Source organism: Silene latifolia, chromosome 7 (assembly GCF_048544455.1).
Source record: "Silene latifolia isolate original U9 population chromosome 7, ASM4854445v1, whole genome shotgun sequence".
Classification (NCBI taxonomy): Eukaryota; Viridiplantae; Streptophyta; class Magnoliopsida; order Caryophyllales; family Caryophyllaceae; genus Silene; species Silene latifolia.
The window spans coordinates 100,378,106-100,395,376 of NC_133532.1; the positions used below are offsets into that span (position 1 = coordinate 100,378,106).

Genomic DNA, 17,271 nt, shown 5'->3' on the forward strand with positions numbered 1-17,271 from the left:
CTTAACTTGTGATCACTTAACTTTACAACTTAACTATTTATGTTATTTAAAGTACTTCTTTACTTGTTGTTTGCACTACACTCTTGGGAAACCAAGGTTTGTGACATCTTCATGTGACGGGAATTGCCTAGAGGAAGGGTCCCAACCATATGAGGGTGTTACAAGGATCAACTAAGTCTACATTATATTTTTTTTTCAGCTAAGAACAGAAAATCAAAATAAGTACTGGAAAGAATCGCTCTAATCTTTGCAATCATCGGAGCAAGAGGGTTATTTAAGCCCTTTACATTCCAACAAAGTCCTTTAATGAATAAGAAAACCACCACAGCAAGACCAACCAAACTCCACACCAGGCTCCTATCGATACAGCCTAACGATTCAACCCAAACAGGAACCCAAGCCATCAAATACTCGCCACAGCTGGAAGAAAGAATACAATAACCACCCTTAAGTCTCACAGAAAACCGACAGACAATAGTGACAAAGGATAAAGGGTCGATAGGTAGGGAAAGGGAGGGAAACACCATATCAGTCCCAAAAGATACAGCCGAGCGCAAACACCTGACCAAGGAGCCTATTAACCAGACCTTAAACACACAAGAAACTTAAAGACAGCAAAACGGACTTCAACACCACAACTAATGTCAATCACACACTAATTGACAGTAATCAGCAAACAAGGACCAACATAATCCCTTGCCATTTTAAAACAACAAAGGGACAAATACAGCGACACATCACACTTTGTATGAATCATCAAAACAACCTGACGTATCCCACCCATACCGTCCCATAAAACTTTTTCTGTTTTAACTTTTACTAATCACTTGATACTATACTTCCCCGGCATAATCATCACATTTACTCTATTTAGTACTTTTAATTATCTAACAAAGGACACCCATTTCACCTAACGACACCTCCCAGAACCACCGCCTTACATGCAAGAGGACAAAACAGGAGGACAACACTGAGAGACATAAGTGACACATGAAATGGGGCCGATTGGTGGGGGAAGGGGGGGGGGGGGGGGGCACCAATTCAGTCCCAAATCGTCACCTCAAGGAACAACGACTCAACTTCGGTAGACCAACAGACTAGCTAAGATCATCGACACAGACCAACGAGCCAAGAAAAGTCCATACTAGGGGTGGGGGGAATGGGGGATCACCCCTAGGTTGCACGCACGGTTTTCGGTGACAGGACGATGGTACTGAGGGACGGGATATCCGACACAGGAGGCGTTGCGATCACAGGCTGCATACAAAAGCAATCAAACGAAGCAAACATATTAACGAGTCATAAGGTGAGACGAGAATGGAATCACACTTCCCGAGTAGTGGTGAGCCGTAGACAAAGAGGGGAAACAAAGAAGGTGGGTGAATCGTCCGCCGGAGATGAGCTAAGAATCCACCTCATCTCCGGCGTACGACCGATCAGTAAAGGAGCGCAGGTGATTGGAGGTGGTGGGTGAAAGTGGTGGATCAAATTAGGTTATATTTGGGGGTTTTCTTTTGGAACACTAGAGAGAGAAGCAACATTTTTACTTTTGGATTGACTTATTTTGTATGTTCATTCGATTGAAGGAGAACAAAGCACTCACAACCAAAAATACGAAATTGATCATACTTTCGAGGGATGATATACAGTCGTTCGTAGGAGAAATATTGCCAATAATAGACCGTTATTGATTATGATGGATTGAATAATACGGCAATAGAATACCTATTACGGAGTATTTTTTTTTTTTTTTGAAAGAATTGGAGTATAAAATTTGAATAAATATTTATCAAAAATAAAATAAAAATGTTGAATATTATCTGTATTTCAATATTGCGTAAATAAATAAAGGGAGAACTGGGTAGTCACCTTGTCTCCATTTATTAATTTCTCAACTCTCTTCTTCCCCTTCGTTTATCTCTCACCTCGTCTCTCCCTCTCGTTAATGGCGATCTGAGAGGAAGAGATAATAAATTAACTGGGTATTCTTTCGTCATTATCACACTTTTTTATTATTAATAATTAATAAATTAAGTTTTTTGAAAAATAATAAAATAATATATTATATATTATTGGCGCAACACCATGTCTGCAATGGAATCCATTGATATGTTCCTGATTACTGCAACCCAAGCTTGCGTTACTCCCCTTGCTATCTTCATCCAGATCCAGGTTTTTTTTTTTTTAAATAGAATGTTTAAATTATGTTGCCGGCTGAAATTTGTTTGAATTTCGTCCTTCGATTGCGCATTTTAAGCTGTTTTTCTTGCCGAATTTTGATTTATTTTAGGTTATTATAATGCATTCAATTTGTGTTTACATTTGATTAAAATACGCGTAAATAAACAAATGATTAGGACAGAGGAACTAAAGTTTAGTAAATGCAGTTAGAATTAGGTTATTTAGCTGAAGAGATGCTAGCAAGTTTGATCAATTTTAAGAGTTTACGCATATGATGCTTGTCTCTGGGTAGGAGTTTTAGAGGAAATCATCAAAAATGGTGGGTTTTCAAAGTTTTTTGAAAAAGTGAGAATTTTGAAAATCTGGAATTAGTAAAGGTGAGAGTTATAAATTTTCTGGTAATTTTATTATTACTGTACAAGCTTAGAAGCAAGTGGTAACATGCTAGAACAAAGATAATCAAGGAAATAAGGTAGTGTTTGGAAATTCAAAATTCATTTCATTGTCATGATTTCAATTGTAGAAATCAAAATGTTTGAACTCAATTCCAATTCCAAATACAAAAACTCGTTTGGGAAACCTATGGAATTGGAATTGGAATTCAACGGGACGGATATAGGTCGAGGTCATAAAAAAAAAAATTATTTGAAAAAAATAAATATTGTCATGGAAAATATTGCGATCGGAAAAAATATCATAAATAAAAATATTGCGATGAGATTTCATAAACAAAGACGTAAGTAGTGATGGAATTGAAATGACTACTACTTCCTCCATTCAACTCCACTCTACCATATTCTATTTTGTACACTATTCATAAATAAACATTCGATTTCAATTTTCTCTCAATACATAAGTGAAAATATATTCATGTAGGATCTTGTTTGGTTTGTTTTTACGAGTACATTAAAAATATCCAACTTTAATAATTTTTGCAAATACGTAGCTAATGATATTTAGCGTGTAAAGTACGCGTTGGCAAATGTGAAAAAGTAAAGTGGTAGAGTGGAGTTGAATGGAGGAAGTATATGGTAAGAATTTGAGAGCCCCAAATCTTAACTAGGTTGGAATTGATGAGGAATTAAGTCCAATTCCAAATTCTTGGAGTTCCCAAACGCTTTGAAATGTCTCAATTACAGAATTCAATTCCAATTCTAGGTTCCCAAACATTAAATAACCTTACCACTGATTTGTTTTAGAAAATCTGGCATTAGGTGGGGGGGCTTTGTCGCTGCGTTTTTTTTTGCAAATACAGCCTCCGCTTTGATGTATGTGGAAAAATATGTAGATTTGTTGAAGACAAGTTTTTTAAGGATAATTAAAGCGCTGGGCTGTTTGTATTTTTTAGAAGAATTTGATCTAATTTTCTCAATGTGATTGATTCGGATGGATAGCTGTGGGCCTTGTGGCATTTATGTAATGTTGGGAGTTAAAACATCATCATATGGAGCATATTTGATTTAGAAATACAGAGTATGTTCATCTTTTCTTGAACATGTATTTCTTATTTTGTTGTGGTACATCCAATTCCTTGTTTTTATGTCAGCGAGAAACTGTAGAAGTGTGATATCTCCTCCATCCCATTAGCAATGATTTCGCCCGTGATCCTTGTGTAATGTCCACCATTGTGTTGTACGAGTAATTTCTTAGTTGTTCCAGCTTGTCTTGTTATTAGTTCTAGGTTTGAGATATTTCCTTAACCATCTCCTTTATATTGAAATGCTCATGACCATGATTGCCTAGAGCTTGGTTAAACTTCGAGGTTGTATTACTACCTGCCTTTCAATCATTGCCTTCTTACGCTCATGCATGGCGTTTCGGTTTAATAAGCGACACAGTAGATGGTGCTAAGTTCCATTGCTTCTGTTGCAGGGTTGTCTAATATGTCTAATTCTAGCTTTTGGGTGGGCGTGTGCAGCCTATGTCAGGTAACGAGACCTACACGTAGATATTGAACTGACCCTAGGGATGCTTTTTTCCCCCTTTTTCTTAAAAAAAAAAAAAAAAAAAAAACAATCTGAAAATGCTATTTAACAACTAGTCCTTTATACAGAAATAGAGAGATCAAGGAAATGAAGAATGAGATGAAATGCGGAAATAGCCTTGCTTTCCTTTGTCATGACATTAATGAGCTTGAACACTCTAAGCAGGTCAATCTGCCAAGAGTATCAGTTGTTATGCCTTTGAAAGGATTTGGGGAACACAACTTGCATAACTGGAGAAGTCAGGTGAGTGAGACTCCTAAGGTTAATGAATGCAAAACTTCAACTGTTCATGCCTTTTTTTTTGAAATTGTCATCTCATTAATAATTGTTACAATGAAGTAGACAAAGGAAAATTAATGTAAAAATACATTCAAAATAAACTCTTGTGCTCCAAAATCATAAAAACTTCAACTGTTCATTAACTTGATGTATTACGAAACAATACGATAATCCCCGTCGATTAAAACTTATTATATTGATAACAATCCCACGAAAAAATGAGTATTGATAAATGAAAATAAGAGATCTCGCATAATATTAGTTGTTTAAGAAAGCTTTTGTGGGGCTTACCACTATTTGGAGGCTAGGTTTTGTTGGCGATTGAGCTGTTCTTATTATTAGTTTTGTTTTCCATATTCCGTTGGCAGCCATAGAACGTTTCTCACCATTTTTGCTAAGATAATTTTTTTTATTGCCAATATGTAGATTACATCATTATATGGTGGTCCAGTGGAGTTTCTCTTTGTATTGGAGAATACTGAAGACCCAGCTTACCATGCTGTATCTATGCTTTTGAAAGAATTTCAGGTACCAGCTCTTGTTATTTAAGTTGTCTCATTTTAACTTTAACACCTTGGCTGCATTGCTAGGAGCTTAGAATTTGCTTGATCTGGATTTGTTTCATCGCGATTCAAACATAATAATAATGTAGTGATTTGTTCTTTATGATGGGGGTTACATAATTCGCCCATTTCAGGTGACAATGTCAATGTGGCTGTTGTACTTTAGGAGCCTCTAGCTTTTATTATTTTAATGACTAGTCATACTCCTTTTTCTGGTTGGATGTTGGACTTTGTTGCTTCGACTCTGTTTTTTTAAGGCCTACCAATTTTCGACACTACACTCGTAGATATAGCATATTGGTTTGGAATCCATATCCTACACTGACCGATTTAACTCTAGTGGATGCGGAAATTAAGGCTTGCATGAGGAAAGTAAAGGAAGAGTATGATACTTCTCCGTCCCAATCATTTGTTTACTTTTTTATTCTTTGTGAGGGATATTTTAATCAAAGGTAAACAAATGAATAAGACGGAGCGATTATACGAAGCATGTAGTATGATTTTTCGTGGTTTTAAGCCTTATGTTTCATCATCTTTGCATTTCACTATTTCATATATATAATATTTTTATCTAAATTTATGTTTTGAAGACCTGTACACACATGTTCAACCTCATTTTAGTTCATAGTTCCTGTCTCTCAAAATTTAAGTCATGTTGAGTTCAATACTAGAATAAGTACACGTTCTCCAACACCCGTACCCTAGTCCAAGTAACACAGGTTGTGGGAAAGGGGACACATCCAATTGATGCAACGTACATGCCTTACATCTTGTTCTTGGTCCTGAAAATTCTTTCGATCATTTGTTTTCTGTAGTAACTATTTTACTTAAGTTGGCAGGATGAAGTTGATGCTAAGGTTATTGTAGCAGGCTATTCAATTACCTGCAGCCAGAAGATTCATAATCAGCTGGTAAGCTGTTTTTTTACCCTAGCTTGATGCTGAAATGACCTCTCTGAGACAAAGCTATGTAGCCTCCCCTGTTACTAGCTGGAAGAGCTCCGAGAGATATTCATAGGATCACATTATTACTTCTTGTAGAAAAAAAAGTCAACACATAACTCCTCAAGTGCTATGGATCTAAACATCTAATCACTGTTAATAAACAGATATGTTGTGGGTATATGCAGTTGAGAGAAATTTAAAAATAATTACGTACAAACTCTTGTGCAATTTGTATTTGTTAGTTGCCGCGATGAATTAGACTGGTGATACTAACTAGTATTATATGTGTATTCTTCTCTCTCTCAGATTGGAGCAGAAAAAATGCATAAAGATAGCAAGTATATACTCTTCCTAGATGACGATGTTAGGCTTCACCCAGGAACAATAGGTGCTCTCACAGCTGAAATGGAAAAAAATCCTGAGGTATGATTGTTCTTTTGTCTGTATTATGTTTATTTGTTTCTATTGTTCCATATCTTTGTCACACATTATTAATCCATTCTGTGGCATAAATATCATCAGTTTGAACTCTGTTTTTTTGCCTATTAGTCACCCTTTCTGTTAACTACTTCTATGGACATATATGTCGTCATTTACATATGATCTCCTTCCTTTTGTTCACTGGCTAATTGGCAATGGTGTGCAGATATTTATTCAAACAGGATATCCGCTTGATTTGCCTTCTGGAAGCTTGGGTAGCTATTGTATATATGAATATCACATGGTATGAGCTGGTCCATTTATTATTGAATCCTATTCTCTTTTTTGTGTCATTTATAATCAGGCAGTTCTTTCTCCATGAAAATACTGTTACTTTTATGTTCTTGGTTTTGCTTACAGCCTTGCTCTATGGGATTTGCTACTGGTGGCAAAACATTTTTTCTATGGGGAGGGTGCATGATGGTAAGTATTCAGCAGCCGCAACATTCTAAATGAGATGCAGATACACAGTTAATCCCGTTTTTCTTAATTTCATATACTCTCAGATGCATGCAGATGACTTCAGAAATGACAATTATGGTGTGGTCTCTGGACTTCGAGATGGTGGATATTCTGATGATATGACACTTGCAGCTATAGCTGGTAATTTATTGATACAAAATTGATGATTTCAATTTCTGTTTTCCCCCTTGATTTTGAAGATTGTTGCTTGTTGCAACCTGCAAGTTGTGTATGGGTGTGCCCCCTTTGGTGTCTTTTTGTACATTGGAAACAGCATACACCCTTTTGACGTTCTTCAATCTATAGACCATATTACTTACAGAACGAAGTTCTCTGTAGTAGAATTTGTTATTCACCTTATCATATTCTCTGTTCTACTCTAATTTTATGGGCATTGTTTAAATCACATGGAAATGTATTCATGACTCATTACTTTGCTATTAGATGTACTTGATACACATTAAAATCTGCTCATACCCGCCAAGAGTTCAATGATGACTGGCAATCTTGTCAAATTGCTCCATCTAGCTGAGATGTCAAAATTTGATTTATTTTTTTGATGAATGCCTTTATCTAAGTATGTACTGTAGGTGATGCTTGTCTGAATAGCCAGCTTATCTTAATTACCTATTTTTAATACGCGAAACTCTTCTGCATGCAACTGTATACTTCTTTTATCTCCATCCTGAACTCTCTCTTTAATTTCTTGAAGGTGGTTGTTTATTTGATTGATTTGAACTTTGTTAGCTTGTAAGTTGTTTATTTAATGCATGCATATTTTGCATGAAACGTAAATTGATAATTTCACTTTTTGGCGATCTGGCTATGTTAGTAGTTTCTATGAAATTTTGTAAACATTTTATCCAATGTTGGTGCATCCTTGTATAGTTGTTTAACGGTGTGTATTTGGTACTGATTTATGCACTCTCTTTCAGGAGCTCATAAAAAACTTATAACATCTCCCCCAGTTGCTGTCTTTCCTCATCCACTCGCCAGTGATTTGAATTTCTCAAGGTTTGTTATAATCATGGCGTCGCTATTGGTTTAAATAAATTATCTGTATGTTTACATCTTGCTATCCTTGGCATCAAACTTTGTAGGTATTGGAACTACTTGAGGAAACAAACTTTTGTTTTGGAATCATATGTTTCAAAGGTTAATTGGATCATGAATCGTGCATTGTTTTCTGTCCACTGCTATCTCTCATGGGGATTTGTTGCACCATATGTTATGGCTGTGATCCATGTTGCAGCAGCTCTTCGAATGGTTTCTAGTGGACAGGTGGAAGCTCTTAATTTTGGTGGTGAGCTAGTTTTCTTCTCTTATTAGGTAGGTCCTTATGATTTCTAGTTGTAATCAAGACGTATGGATCCGGTGAAGCGTGATTTTGATGATCGTTTCACATTTCAATTACCAAGGAGCAATGTGCAAGTAGGATTAATCAACTTAATGATGGCAATACTTGTCTGTGAGCCTGGGTTGTGAATCTTGTGATAATTCATTGTGAATAAGTTGCTTTAAAGAAAATGGACAGCAGGGATGCTTTTGGTTGGTTTTAGTGGGGGCATATTAGGGAAAGTAACAGGAGGCAGGATGTAGGACACAGGTCGTACCATATCCTGAATTACCCTGGGAGGACATGAAATCTATATCTTTATCCCTATGTGTGTATAGTTGCGAGTCAAAATGTTTCTGAAATTGCAAGATTATGATGGGGCCTTTTTCTTCAAGAACTACGGCGTAGCTCGCAAATGCAAAGTGACAGATACTAGTTATACTTCCTCCATTGCAATCACATTTGACTTTGGTAGTCAAATGATTTCAACTTTGAACATTAATTTCTCAAAACATAAGTGTTGATACGATGTTAAATTTTTCTCGATTTGATTTGTCAAAATCACTATTTTCATATTATCTTTTTGAAAAGTTGTAGGTAGTCTATATCGTGAGAAATATTAAGATCAAGAGTAAAGTCAAATGGGAACAACATAAATGAGATGAGTATTTATGTAGTAAGGTTGCAAATGTTTTGGTACATATAAGACGCTATAAACTTTGATAAAGAAATTTTCAAGTTCGACAATTTTGACTGAAGGTCGTACATGTTAAATGCTTTCTTGTGGGTGTACAAGTAATCCTAATTGCCAGGAAAATTAATAGTTAATGATGGCAGTTTCTGGGTTGCCAAATTCACTCAACCACAATGAATGGCGAACTCGTTTGCGCATATTCATACATATTGGGTCCAAACCTTAACTTTGTTGAAGTTCCAAGGTGAATTGTTTTGGACTTTGGTTCTCAATATGCACATTTCCATCAAACAAAAAGCGAGACAATGTTTGGGGCAAAGTTTTCAGTGAATGGTACGTACATGCATTGAAGTCCAGTGAACGTTTGGAATTTTTGAATCTTGTTTAGTGTTGTTTGGTAACTCCAAACTTGTGCAAGGTATTACAAATACCTTGTATCTTGCATGGTTTTGAAAGAGAATAAGGCATGGAATTGGGTGTAGTTACTCTAGCATTATTGCTTCGGTTGGTTTTGCTTAAGACAGACATATTTTACGGAATTTGTGGGATACACTTACATAAATAGTTGGGTTTGAGTGTGTGAGGCAATATAACTAGTCTTCTAATATAATTATCTATGGATTTGGTCTAGAGGTACTGTTTGAATTTTAATGTTTTTAGATGATGTTTTGCTTATATTCCGAATTCCGATATTGATCTTATTATTTTGGCTGGTTACGTTTTAGTGGCATTATTTGTATAGTGGTCGTATTTGCTTTGGGTTTATTTTACTTTTACATTATTTATCGATCAATGTTTTTTTTCCATGTGTGAAATTGACGTTAAGTTCCCGAAAATATCAGGGTCATGTGATTAAAAACTACTCCCTCCGTCCCAATTATTTGCTTGCCTTTGATTAAAATACCCCTCACAAAGAATAAAAAAGGCAAACAAATGATTGGGATAAAGGGAGTATGTTTCAGTACTTGTCAGTTATCACATATTTGGGATTTTGGTTTTTGGATGAATCTTAAACTTTGCTTATATTTGTGTACAATACTTGTGTAATGTCAATTTTTCACTTGCAGGATTATTGCTCGTTGGTTGTCTAGCTACTTGCACGGCTATTGAGTTGCTTTCCATGTGGAACTTGACAAGGATAGAAGTTCACTTGTGCAACATGCTATCTCCTGAAGCACCTCCATTGTCACTTGCTACCTATAATTGGTGCCTTGTACGTATTTTCTTTCAGAATTACTTCGTTTCAAACCTTTTTTTTATCTGCGCTTGAATACATTCTTGTTTATCCTTTATTCCTTTTCAATGTTTAAATGAATTTTATTACACTTGTTAGCAGAAGTTTTTCCAAAAGTCACAATTCATTTGTTTTTTTCTGGTTGTTGTCCTTATTTTTATGCTTTTTTCTCGTATGTTATCTCAATGATTTTTTTTTAAAACCTCTTTTTTTTTTTTTTTTTCCTTTGTTTCTTTTACTTTTTTCCCTTCTTTCATCATTTTAGTTTCAAATGCTTTTGCGATTTGGTGCTTTGGTGTCCCCTGTATTAATGGAAACTGTCCTGCGTAAGCTCATTTACATGAATCTATGTTTGTTTATCATAATTCAAAAGTGATAAGTGAAGATCAACTACTTATTTGAGTATTACATGATTACTGAACTTTCTCAGGTTTTGTCCTGCATTATTGTCATGCTCTTTATTTGTGCAGATGATGTGTTTAACCACTAGGTATATGATTTGAATGGCATGGCTTGCAGGTGTTTGTGGCAATGCTTGTGGATAACTTCTTATACACCGTTTCTGCATTTCGATCTCACTTCTCACTATCTATCAATTGGTCTGGCATTAGATATTACCTGAAGAATGGAAAGATTTACAAGGTATACCAACTTTCCCTTGTAAGTAAGTGGTAATTATGTTTCTTGATCAAAAAACTTGTTTGTAGTCCAGTGCCTCGTCTAAAGACTTCGTTAGAACTCTTAATTTTCGTTCTTATTCAAAGAACGGAAATTCATTACCTTCCAATTTGTTTGCTAATCTCGCACTTTTTTTTCCCTTTCCACTTTTTAAGCACTTGCTCCAAATTTCGTGAAAGGGGTGCAAAGAAAACTTCTGAAATGTGCAACGACATCTTCAGAATTCCCTTTACATCCCCCTTCTCACAGACAACATGGGCAATTTGTTTGATGATCACCCCTTGTCCCTCGCCCCTCTACCAAGCTTAGTTTAAAAAAAGCGCCTGAGGCAGGCCTAGGCGCCTGCCAAATCGCCTTGGCGCATGCCCCAACTAGTGAGGCGTACCCGCAGCGCACTTGAGACGCTTTACTATGAAACCCTATATTTCTTTTTTCCCAAATTCTTTTATTTCACATTTTTCACCCTCTCTTCTCCCCTTAATGCTAAATTTCCGCTTATAAATTCATGCTAGCCCTCTTTAAAAATAAAAAGAGGACTATTGTGACACAAAAAATTATTCTAAAATATTAATGTTCGTTTGATAATCAATGCGCCTTGCCTTGTGCCTCGTCGCCTTGGAAGTCCATTGCCTCATTGCGCCTTCTCAAACTAAGCTACCAAGTACCATTCATTACGTTCGTTCACTTTCTAACTTTAATATTAAGGTTCCCAAGTGATTCTTTTTTCCTATTATGAAAAGCAAGGTGACAATCAGTAGCAGTCTCTCTTATGTGAGTAGAGAGATGTAGAATGAGTGAGTGACGCAGTCCTGTGGTGGCATTGTCACGGATTTGAGTTTTGAATCACCTTTTGTTCTCTTTCTTTGCTGACTTCCTGTGGTGTGTGGTTGTTACATACTCCTTTTATTTGGGCCATTTAAACCAATTCACAACATTTCCAGTTGTGGAAATTTTGACTAGACAATAACCGAAAAAGTGAAACTCTACATGTAATTGTCAATTATTGTCAATTATACCAAATCTGACCTGCCCCTTTTATCAGAACTCCACTAATACCGGGAAGTGAAACTTTGTATATTACTCTACTAAACTCTATTAAACCCATTGTTCAAAATCTCACAAAAATTAGCAAATGGGATAATTGAGTGAACCGGAGGGAGTTTCAATCTGGTTAGTGTAGACATTTCTCCTCTAAACTTTAGCCATTTTCTCCATGCTCTGTGGTATGAGAAATTCTCTTTTTGTTTTCTTTTTCCTTTTTCTAAATATGAGAAGTTTGTTGATGGTATGGTGAGATCCAATGATTTTTTATCGATTAAAATTTTCACAAACTGTCAAAAACATGTTGCTTAAAGCTTAAGCTATCTTTTGTGCAGATTGATCGAGGGAAAAACATTGGCCCAAAATATACAGATCTTAGCGGAAAGAATTTGTACGGGAAACGAGGATCTCCACCAAAAACTTCACTCATTAATTCATTAGTAGCAATGGTAGATCAGTGGTGGCAGCCCAAGAAGTATGATATGTAGGATCCTTAATACTAACGTCAGGATGCAAATTGCAATTCTGGACAGCAGGGACTTGGAAGCAAATTTTAGCGGATATGCGGACATGTCTATTTGCTTATTCTTCATTACTTGATTACTTGATTTAATTCATGCCCTAGAGTCCAATTTTTGTATTCTTCAATGATTTTGGGGGCTTCAGCTATGAGCTGATTTTTTGTAATGTATGCCAAATGGTTTCAGTTCTAACAGTGTAAAGAACAAATGATTCAGTTTATAGGGTGTGATAGAAATAGTTGTTTTGCATGTATTTTATTTTGGGTGCTAAGGATTTGAGTACTGATTTCGGACAAGAGCATGTATATACTTACTTTGGTAGAATGTTGATCCTTGGGATGTTCGAACATACGGTTCTCAAAAGAAACTATCAAAATTGCTCAACAGTACACTAGAATACAGATGATTCATCACACAAGAGGTTTACATTAAACAGCGACAAGAAGTTATCTGAACAGTAGTTCCTAGCACGAGTTAATATCAGAACATGTAGAGAAGTAGTTGCATCTCAATTCTCAACATAATCATCGATTTTAGACGGATAAAATTCATGTTCATCCTAATAAAAACTAACAAGGCCATTCATCAATGAAGTTGGAAGCAAACTCTGAAATCAGGAGGATCTATGTCCAGGAAATGAACTTCTTCTATTTGGTACAAGTTAGTCTCCACGCTTTTTTTGCAAGCATCCATTGAGACAACTTTATACCCAAACAACAATTGACCACAAATTTGATCATTCGGCACAAGTAAAATGAACTATTGTGAGTCGTGGTTCAGTAGTTACTGCTCCAGCTCTCCAATGCAGAAATCATCAATTATGTCAAAGACCCGTGTTCCATGTTGTGGCCTGTCATGCACAAAGATCATATTCAGTCAAGTACAAGAAAATGCTACTCGGATTTATATGTAGTGCATCAACTTAGGAACAAGAATTTTCAAGGAAAAAACAACAATAAGGTAACTTTAAAATGACGATCTTATGTGAAAGACTAGCAGATGTACCTCCAAAACAGCGGAGTTATTGATGATAGTGCATATCAACCACAAGCAAATTTGTAACATTGACCATTATTTTACCACCAATAACAACAAAGCCTTATTCCCAAACAGAGTTGGGTTGGCTAACAAAAAGATGCTCATTTTTTATTATCAAAGGAGGCGAGGTGAACGTGAGCTTTTTTTTCCAAATAATATGGGATCTTCGAAGTAAATATTGTATAAGACTACATGTAATAGATTAGAATATGTCTAGTATGTAGGAACTAGGGAGTGTTTTATATTGATATTGGATCTCAAGGGAAAAAGGAAGGCAATATTGAAACTACATAACACTGCGGTTTGCTAGCTCCACCTTATATACAAGGTGCACTTAAGAAACAATATATATTTAATGTGAGGGCGGAAGTCCTACAAAAATTTTGGATCGGCTTTGTTTTGTGGGGAGTCAACAGTGATGCTGAACAGTACGTGTCACTAGTAACGCATGAACAGTATGCGTCAATAATATCGAGGAACCGAACTGGGTTGTTTTTATATTTTGTGTTTTTTATGTTGATGGAACAAAAATAAATAAAAATGAAATGATATGGACAATGGAATGCGATCTTGGATTTGATTGAAATGTGATTAATTTTGAACTACCTCACTCCAATTTAATCTTTGAATCTCAATTGCAATCGGAAATTCAAGAAAGAACCAAATTCCTTTATGATTAAAGAGTTCACGCATGAACTTTGCGAAAAGAGAAAAACCCGAAATTTTTGTATTCAATCATGTTATCTTACAATAGCCTTGGGCATATGACATCATATTAAATCATAATATTATCTTACATCATAATATTAACATTTAACCGTGCACTCTAAAACGTACGGAGTACTAGTTAGGCAAATGATGACACCCTAGAGTGTAGACTTTTGATTTGTACTACTTCCTAGACTTAACAGAATATTACTTAAGCCTAAACTAATTATTTAGTGGTGCTCCAAATTTTTCATCGAGGCCCATCATACGGAACGGTTGCGGAGTTCATATTGTTCTTTGCCTTTGAACGAAATTGGCACCAGTAGAAAGAGTACTTATTGGGCTTTAAATGACACAATTTTCACCCAAAACGAATCATTTCACCCTTTCAAAGATGACCTATGAAAACTGTAATTGCTGAACACGCTTCTGCTAGACAGCACTGCAGAACCCAAACTGTAAATTATTATCTTTGATTAATTCCAAAAACACTGATTAGGTCAAAGTCGTTGCTTTCTAAAATGATATGGCTCGCGCGAAATGGACTACGTTTGAATGCTCAAAGAACCTCCACAAATCCTTATAACTTTTGTCATATTCTCCATTGCCAGCGACTACTAAGGGCTTCACATAGTAGGTTAGGTTAGGTATGGTCGTGTTCTATGGCTTGAGAAGGCAACATGGAAGTCATGTTCATGAAGCAAATTCTTTTGCATATGACGGTTGAGGCTCTATAAGAACCATCGTTTCATTGAAGATCACACGTCTATTCTTGATCCACGAGTACCGTAGGACAAGTGTAAATCTTTCATTTAGCTGACATCAACATGAGACGATGTCTTTCCAAGGACCCATGTCAGCGAATAGCGATAGACACTGACACTCATTGATTGACCCTAGAAATAAATACGGACAAGGATGGTCTAAGTGCATATATCCCTAATCGCTCGGCAAGTCAGAGTATAGGCTCTAGAAAGTACATGGCCCTAATCTCATATGTCTAGAAAGTACAGTGTGGCTGTAATAATTGGGCTACTTTATAGGCCATGTTGTAAAAGACAGAGTATAGGCTCTAGTGTATCATCATTAGCATAACTAGTAGACCTCGGAGATCATATTTCCTTGGCACAACAGCATGAATGAATACAAAAATTTTAGATTCATGCATGAACTTCTCTTTGAAGCATAAAGAACTTGGTTCTTTGAATTTCCGATTGTAATTGAGATTCATAGATTAAACTCAAGGGTTAATCAGAGTTCAATCAAATCCACGGTCGAGTTTGATTGTGCATACTGTTTCATATATTTATTTATGTTTGCTCCAACAACATGATCGATTTATGTTTGATGGCGCAAACATATAGTTTTTGACTTTGGCTATGCTCACTGAAACGCACCATTGACATAACAAGGCTACCATTGTCAATCGATGACATCACACCCACGACACATTTGGCTCCTATTCTCTGTGAATCAGCCCTTGCCTCATTTCCAAAATAAAACAAAATAATGATCCTTTTAAAATCAGATCAATATTGGATTACTAGAAGGCCATGAAAAAAACAACATAGAAACTACATAATAGTGTGCGTGTTGCTAGTTGCATCTTATGTACAAGGTTTAAGAAATATCATATGCCTTGGAGACCAAGGCTAGTGTCCCTTTATAAGGAGATCGTATTCCTAGGCTATTTAATAATGTTAGCATAGAAGATTATGTCGTGGAAATATCGGTTTAAGGAATGGCTACACGCTTTAAGTGCTGGTTGATGCGGCTATATATCTGTGATGTTCTCAGAGACGTGATAATGGTGATATAACGGGAAATAAGGTAATGAGCTGTCTGAAAATCCACAACACACGAGGAGCATTATAATTCCCATGGCATAGACTAGTAGAAGTTTCAAACAGACATAAAGAATATATTTCAGCAAGGAAAACATAGAAGGGACATACCCATAAAACCCTTCAGTTGAATCACCCCCCGCATTTGTTAAGATAGCATCACCACCAGGATGTTCCTCCACATATGAAGTTACATCATAAACCTATGAGGTAGCAAAACGATAAAGGAAGAAGAGAAACAATTCAAAGAGAGAAAATACAAAGGGATTTGTAATGAATGCATCGGAATTGCAAGACGGAGAATAAAACAAAAAGGGAAGAAAAAAAACTACAAGTAACCTTATCTTTGATGATGACCCAACAATCAGTTCTTTTGTTGTGCGATGAGACTTCCGTAGCTGTGTACTTTTGGGGAGCCTTGTAGCAAGAAACAAAGAAGATAAGCACCGTCTTCCATCTCATAAAACTCACATTATTAAGTGAATTTAACAGGTGAAATTAGGTAATCTCTTAGAACAGAAACATGAAAACTCTACCACCAGTCTACAATTAACCCAAAATCACAAATCAGATGATTTAATAACAATTTCAATTTCAATGCTCAATGAATATCAATATATCATCACATACTTTTGATCCTTTAAGAATTCCAAAACCATGGTAGAAAGAATGATTACATCTTCTTAAATCATGAAGTAAAATGTGTCAAAGTACGGTTGAAATCCAATAAAATAATGCAATGCAGAAACCATCCTAAAAAGCTCACTAATTCATTAATTTACTATCTCGCGACAAACAAGCCACTCCTCATAACAGAGCTCAAACTAAATATGAAACTATAATTTCAATCAACCCAATAATATATACAAGTACATAGGAGATTAAAAAAAGATTAAAAAAATAGTAAAATAGTACCTTAACAGCAGATTTGGTGGTTTGATTGGAATGTCCAGTTTTAGATTGACCTGCAAATTAACAAGAAGTTATCATAATTCAATTAACAAATCATATGAAATAATTAAGAATAGATAGGAGAAAAAGAGTTGGAAAAATAACTGGAATTGGTAAATGTTGGGATAATAAAGAGAAATAGTAATAAAACACCCAGAATCAATGATCCTACTACTGTTACTATCTCCATCTTTAATCTCCCTCCCTCACTTGTTTCAACTCAGGAATCAATCAATCAATTAGCTTTCATTGTTTCATGGACTTATTATGGTCAAGGACTAATGACTTTGACCTGTCAAGAACCTAAAACCTGATTACGTGAGTAAGACTAG

At 35.8% G+C, this 17,271-nt stretch overlaps 2 protein-coding genes across 3 annotated transcripts; one reads left to right on the plus strand and one right to left on the minus strand.

Annotated features, from left to right (window-relative positions):
* Positions 1–1,872: 1,872 nt before the first annotated feature.
* LOC141592402 (uncharacterized) lies at positions 1,873–12,719 on the plus strand. 2 transcript variants are annotated; one of them, XM_074413042.1, is made up of 14 exons: positions 1,873–2,172; positions 4,054–4,109; positions 4,235–4,409; positions 4,872–4,973; positions 5,848–5,919; positions 6,259–6,375; positions 6,599–6,676; positions 6,793–6,855; positions 6,939–7,035; positions 7,830–7,908; positions 7,995–8,197; positions 9,992–10,137; positions 10,678–10,800; positions 12,213–12,719. In XM_074413042.1, exons 1-14 carry the CDS (start codon positions 2,086–2,088, stop codon positions 12,363–12,365), a joined length of 1,551 nt encoding a protein of 516 aa, XP_074269143.1. In that variant the 5' UTR covers positions 1,873–2,085; the 3' UTR covers positions 12,366–12,719. The 2 variants fall into 2 exon arrangements, with proteins under 2 accessions (XP_074269143.1, XP_074269144.1); XM_074413043.1 differs by having other exon boundaries at positions 2,062–2,172; positions 4,332–4,409.
* A 19-nt stretch (positions 12,720–12,738) lies between these two features.
* On the minus strand, positions 12,739–17,237 carry LOC141592403 (cytochrome B5-like protein). Its single transcript, XM_074413044.1, has 5 exons — positions 17,045–17,237; positions 16,904–16,953; positions 16,328–16,405; positions 16,100–16,191; positions 12,739–13,248 (listed from the first exon to the last, which is right to left on the minus strand). Exons 1-5 carry the CDS (start codon positions 17,127–17,129, stop codon positions 13,182–13,184), a joined length of 372 nt encoding a protein of 123 aa, XP_074269145.1. The 5' UTR covers positions 17,130–17,237; the 3' UTR covers positions 12,739–13,181.
* Positions 17,238–17,271: the final 34 nt, after the last annotated feature.

Excerpts from the sequence above, each read along its gene's own strand:
- LOC141592403 (XM_074413044.1), bottom strand. The coding sequence starts at position 17,129 with ATGGAGATAGTAACAGTAGTAGGATCATTGATTCTGGGTGTTTTATTA. Across the intron at positions 16,954-17,044 it reads CCCAACATTTACCAATTCCA|GTCAATCTAAAACTGGACAT; the intron begins GTTATTTTTCCA and ends GTTAATTTGCAG. Across the intron at positions 13,249-16,099 it reads TCAACTGAAGGGTTTTATGG|GCCACAACATGGAACACGGG; the intron begins GTATGTCCCTTC and ends TGTGCATGACAG.
- LOC141592402 (XM_074413042.1), top strand. The coding sequence starts at position 2,086 with ATGTCTGCAATGGAATCCATTGATATGTTCCTGATTACTGCAACCCAA. Across the intron at positions 4,410-4,871 it reads TGCATAACTGGAGAAGTCAG|ATTACATCATTATATGGTGG; the intron begins GTGAGTGAGACT and ends GCCAATATGTAG. Across the intron at positions 10,801-12,212 it reads AGAATGGAAAGATTTACAAG|ATTGATCGAGGGAAAAACAT; the intron begins GTATACCAACTT and ends TCTTTTGTGCAG.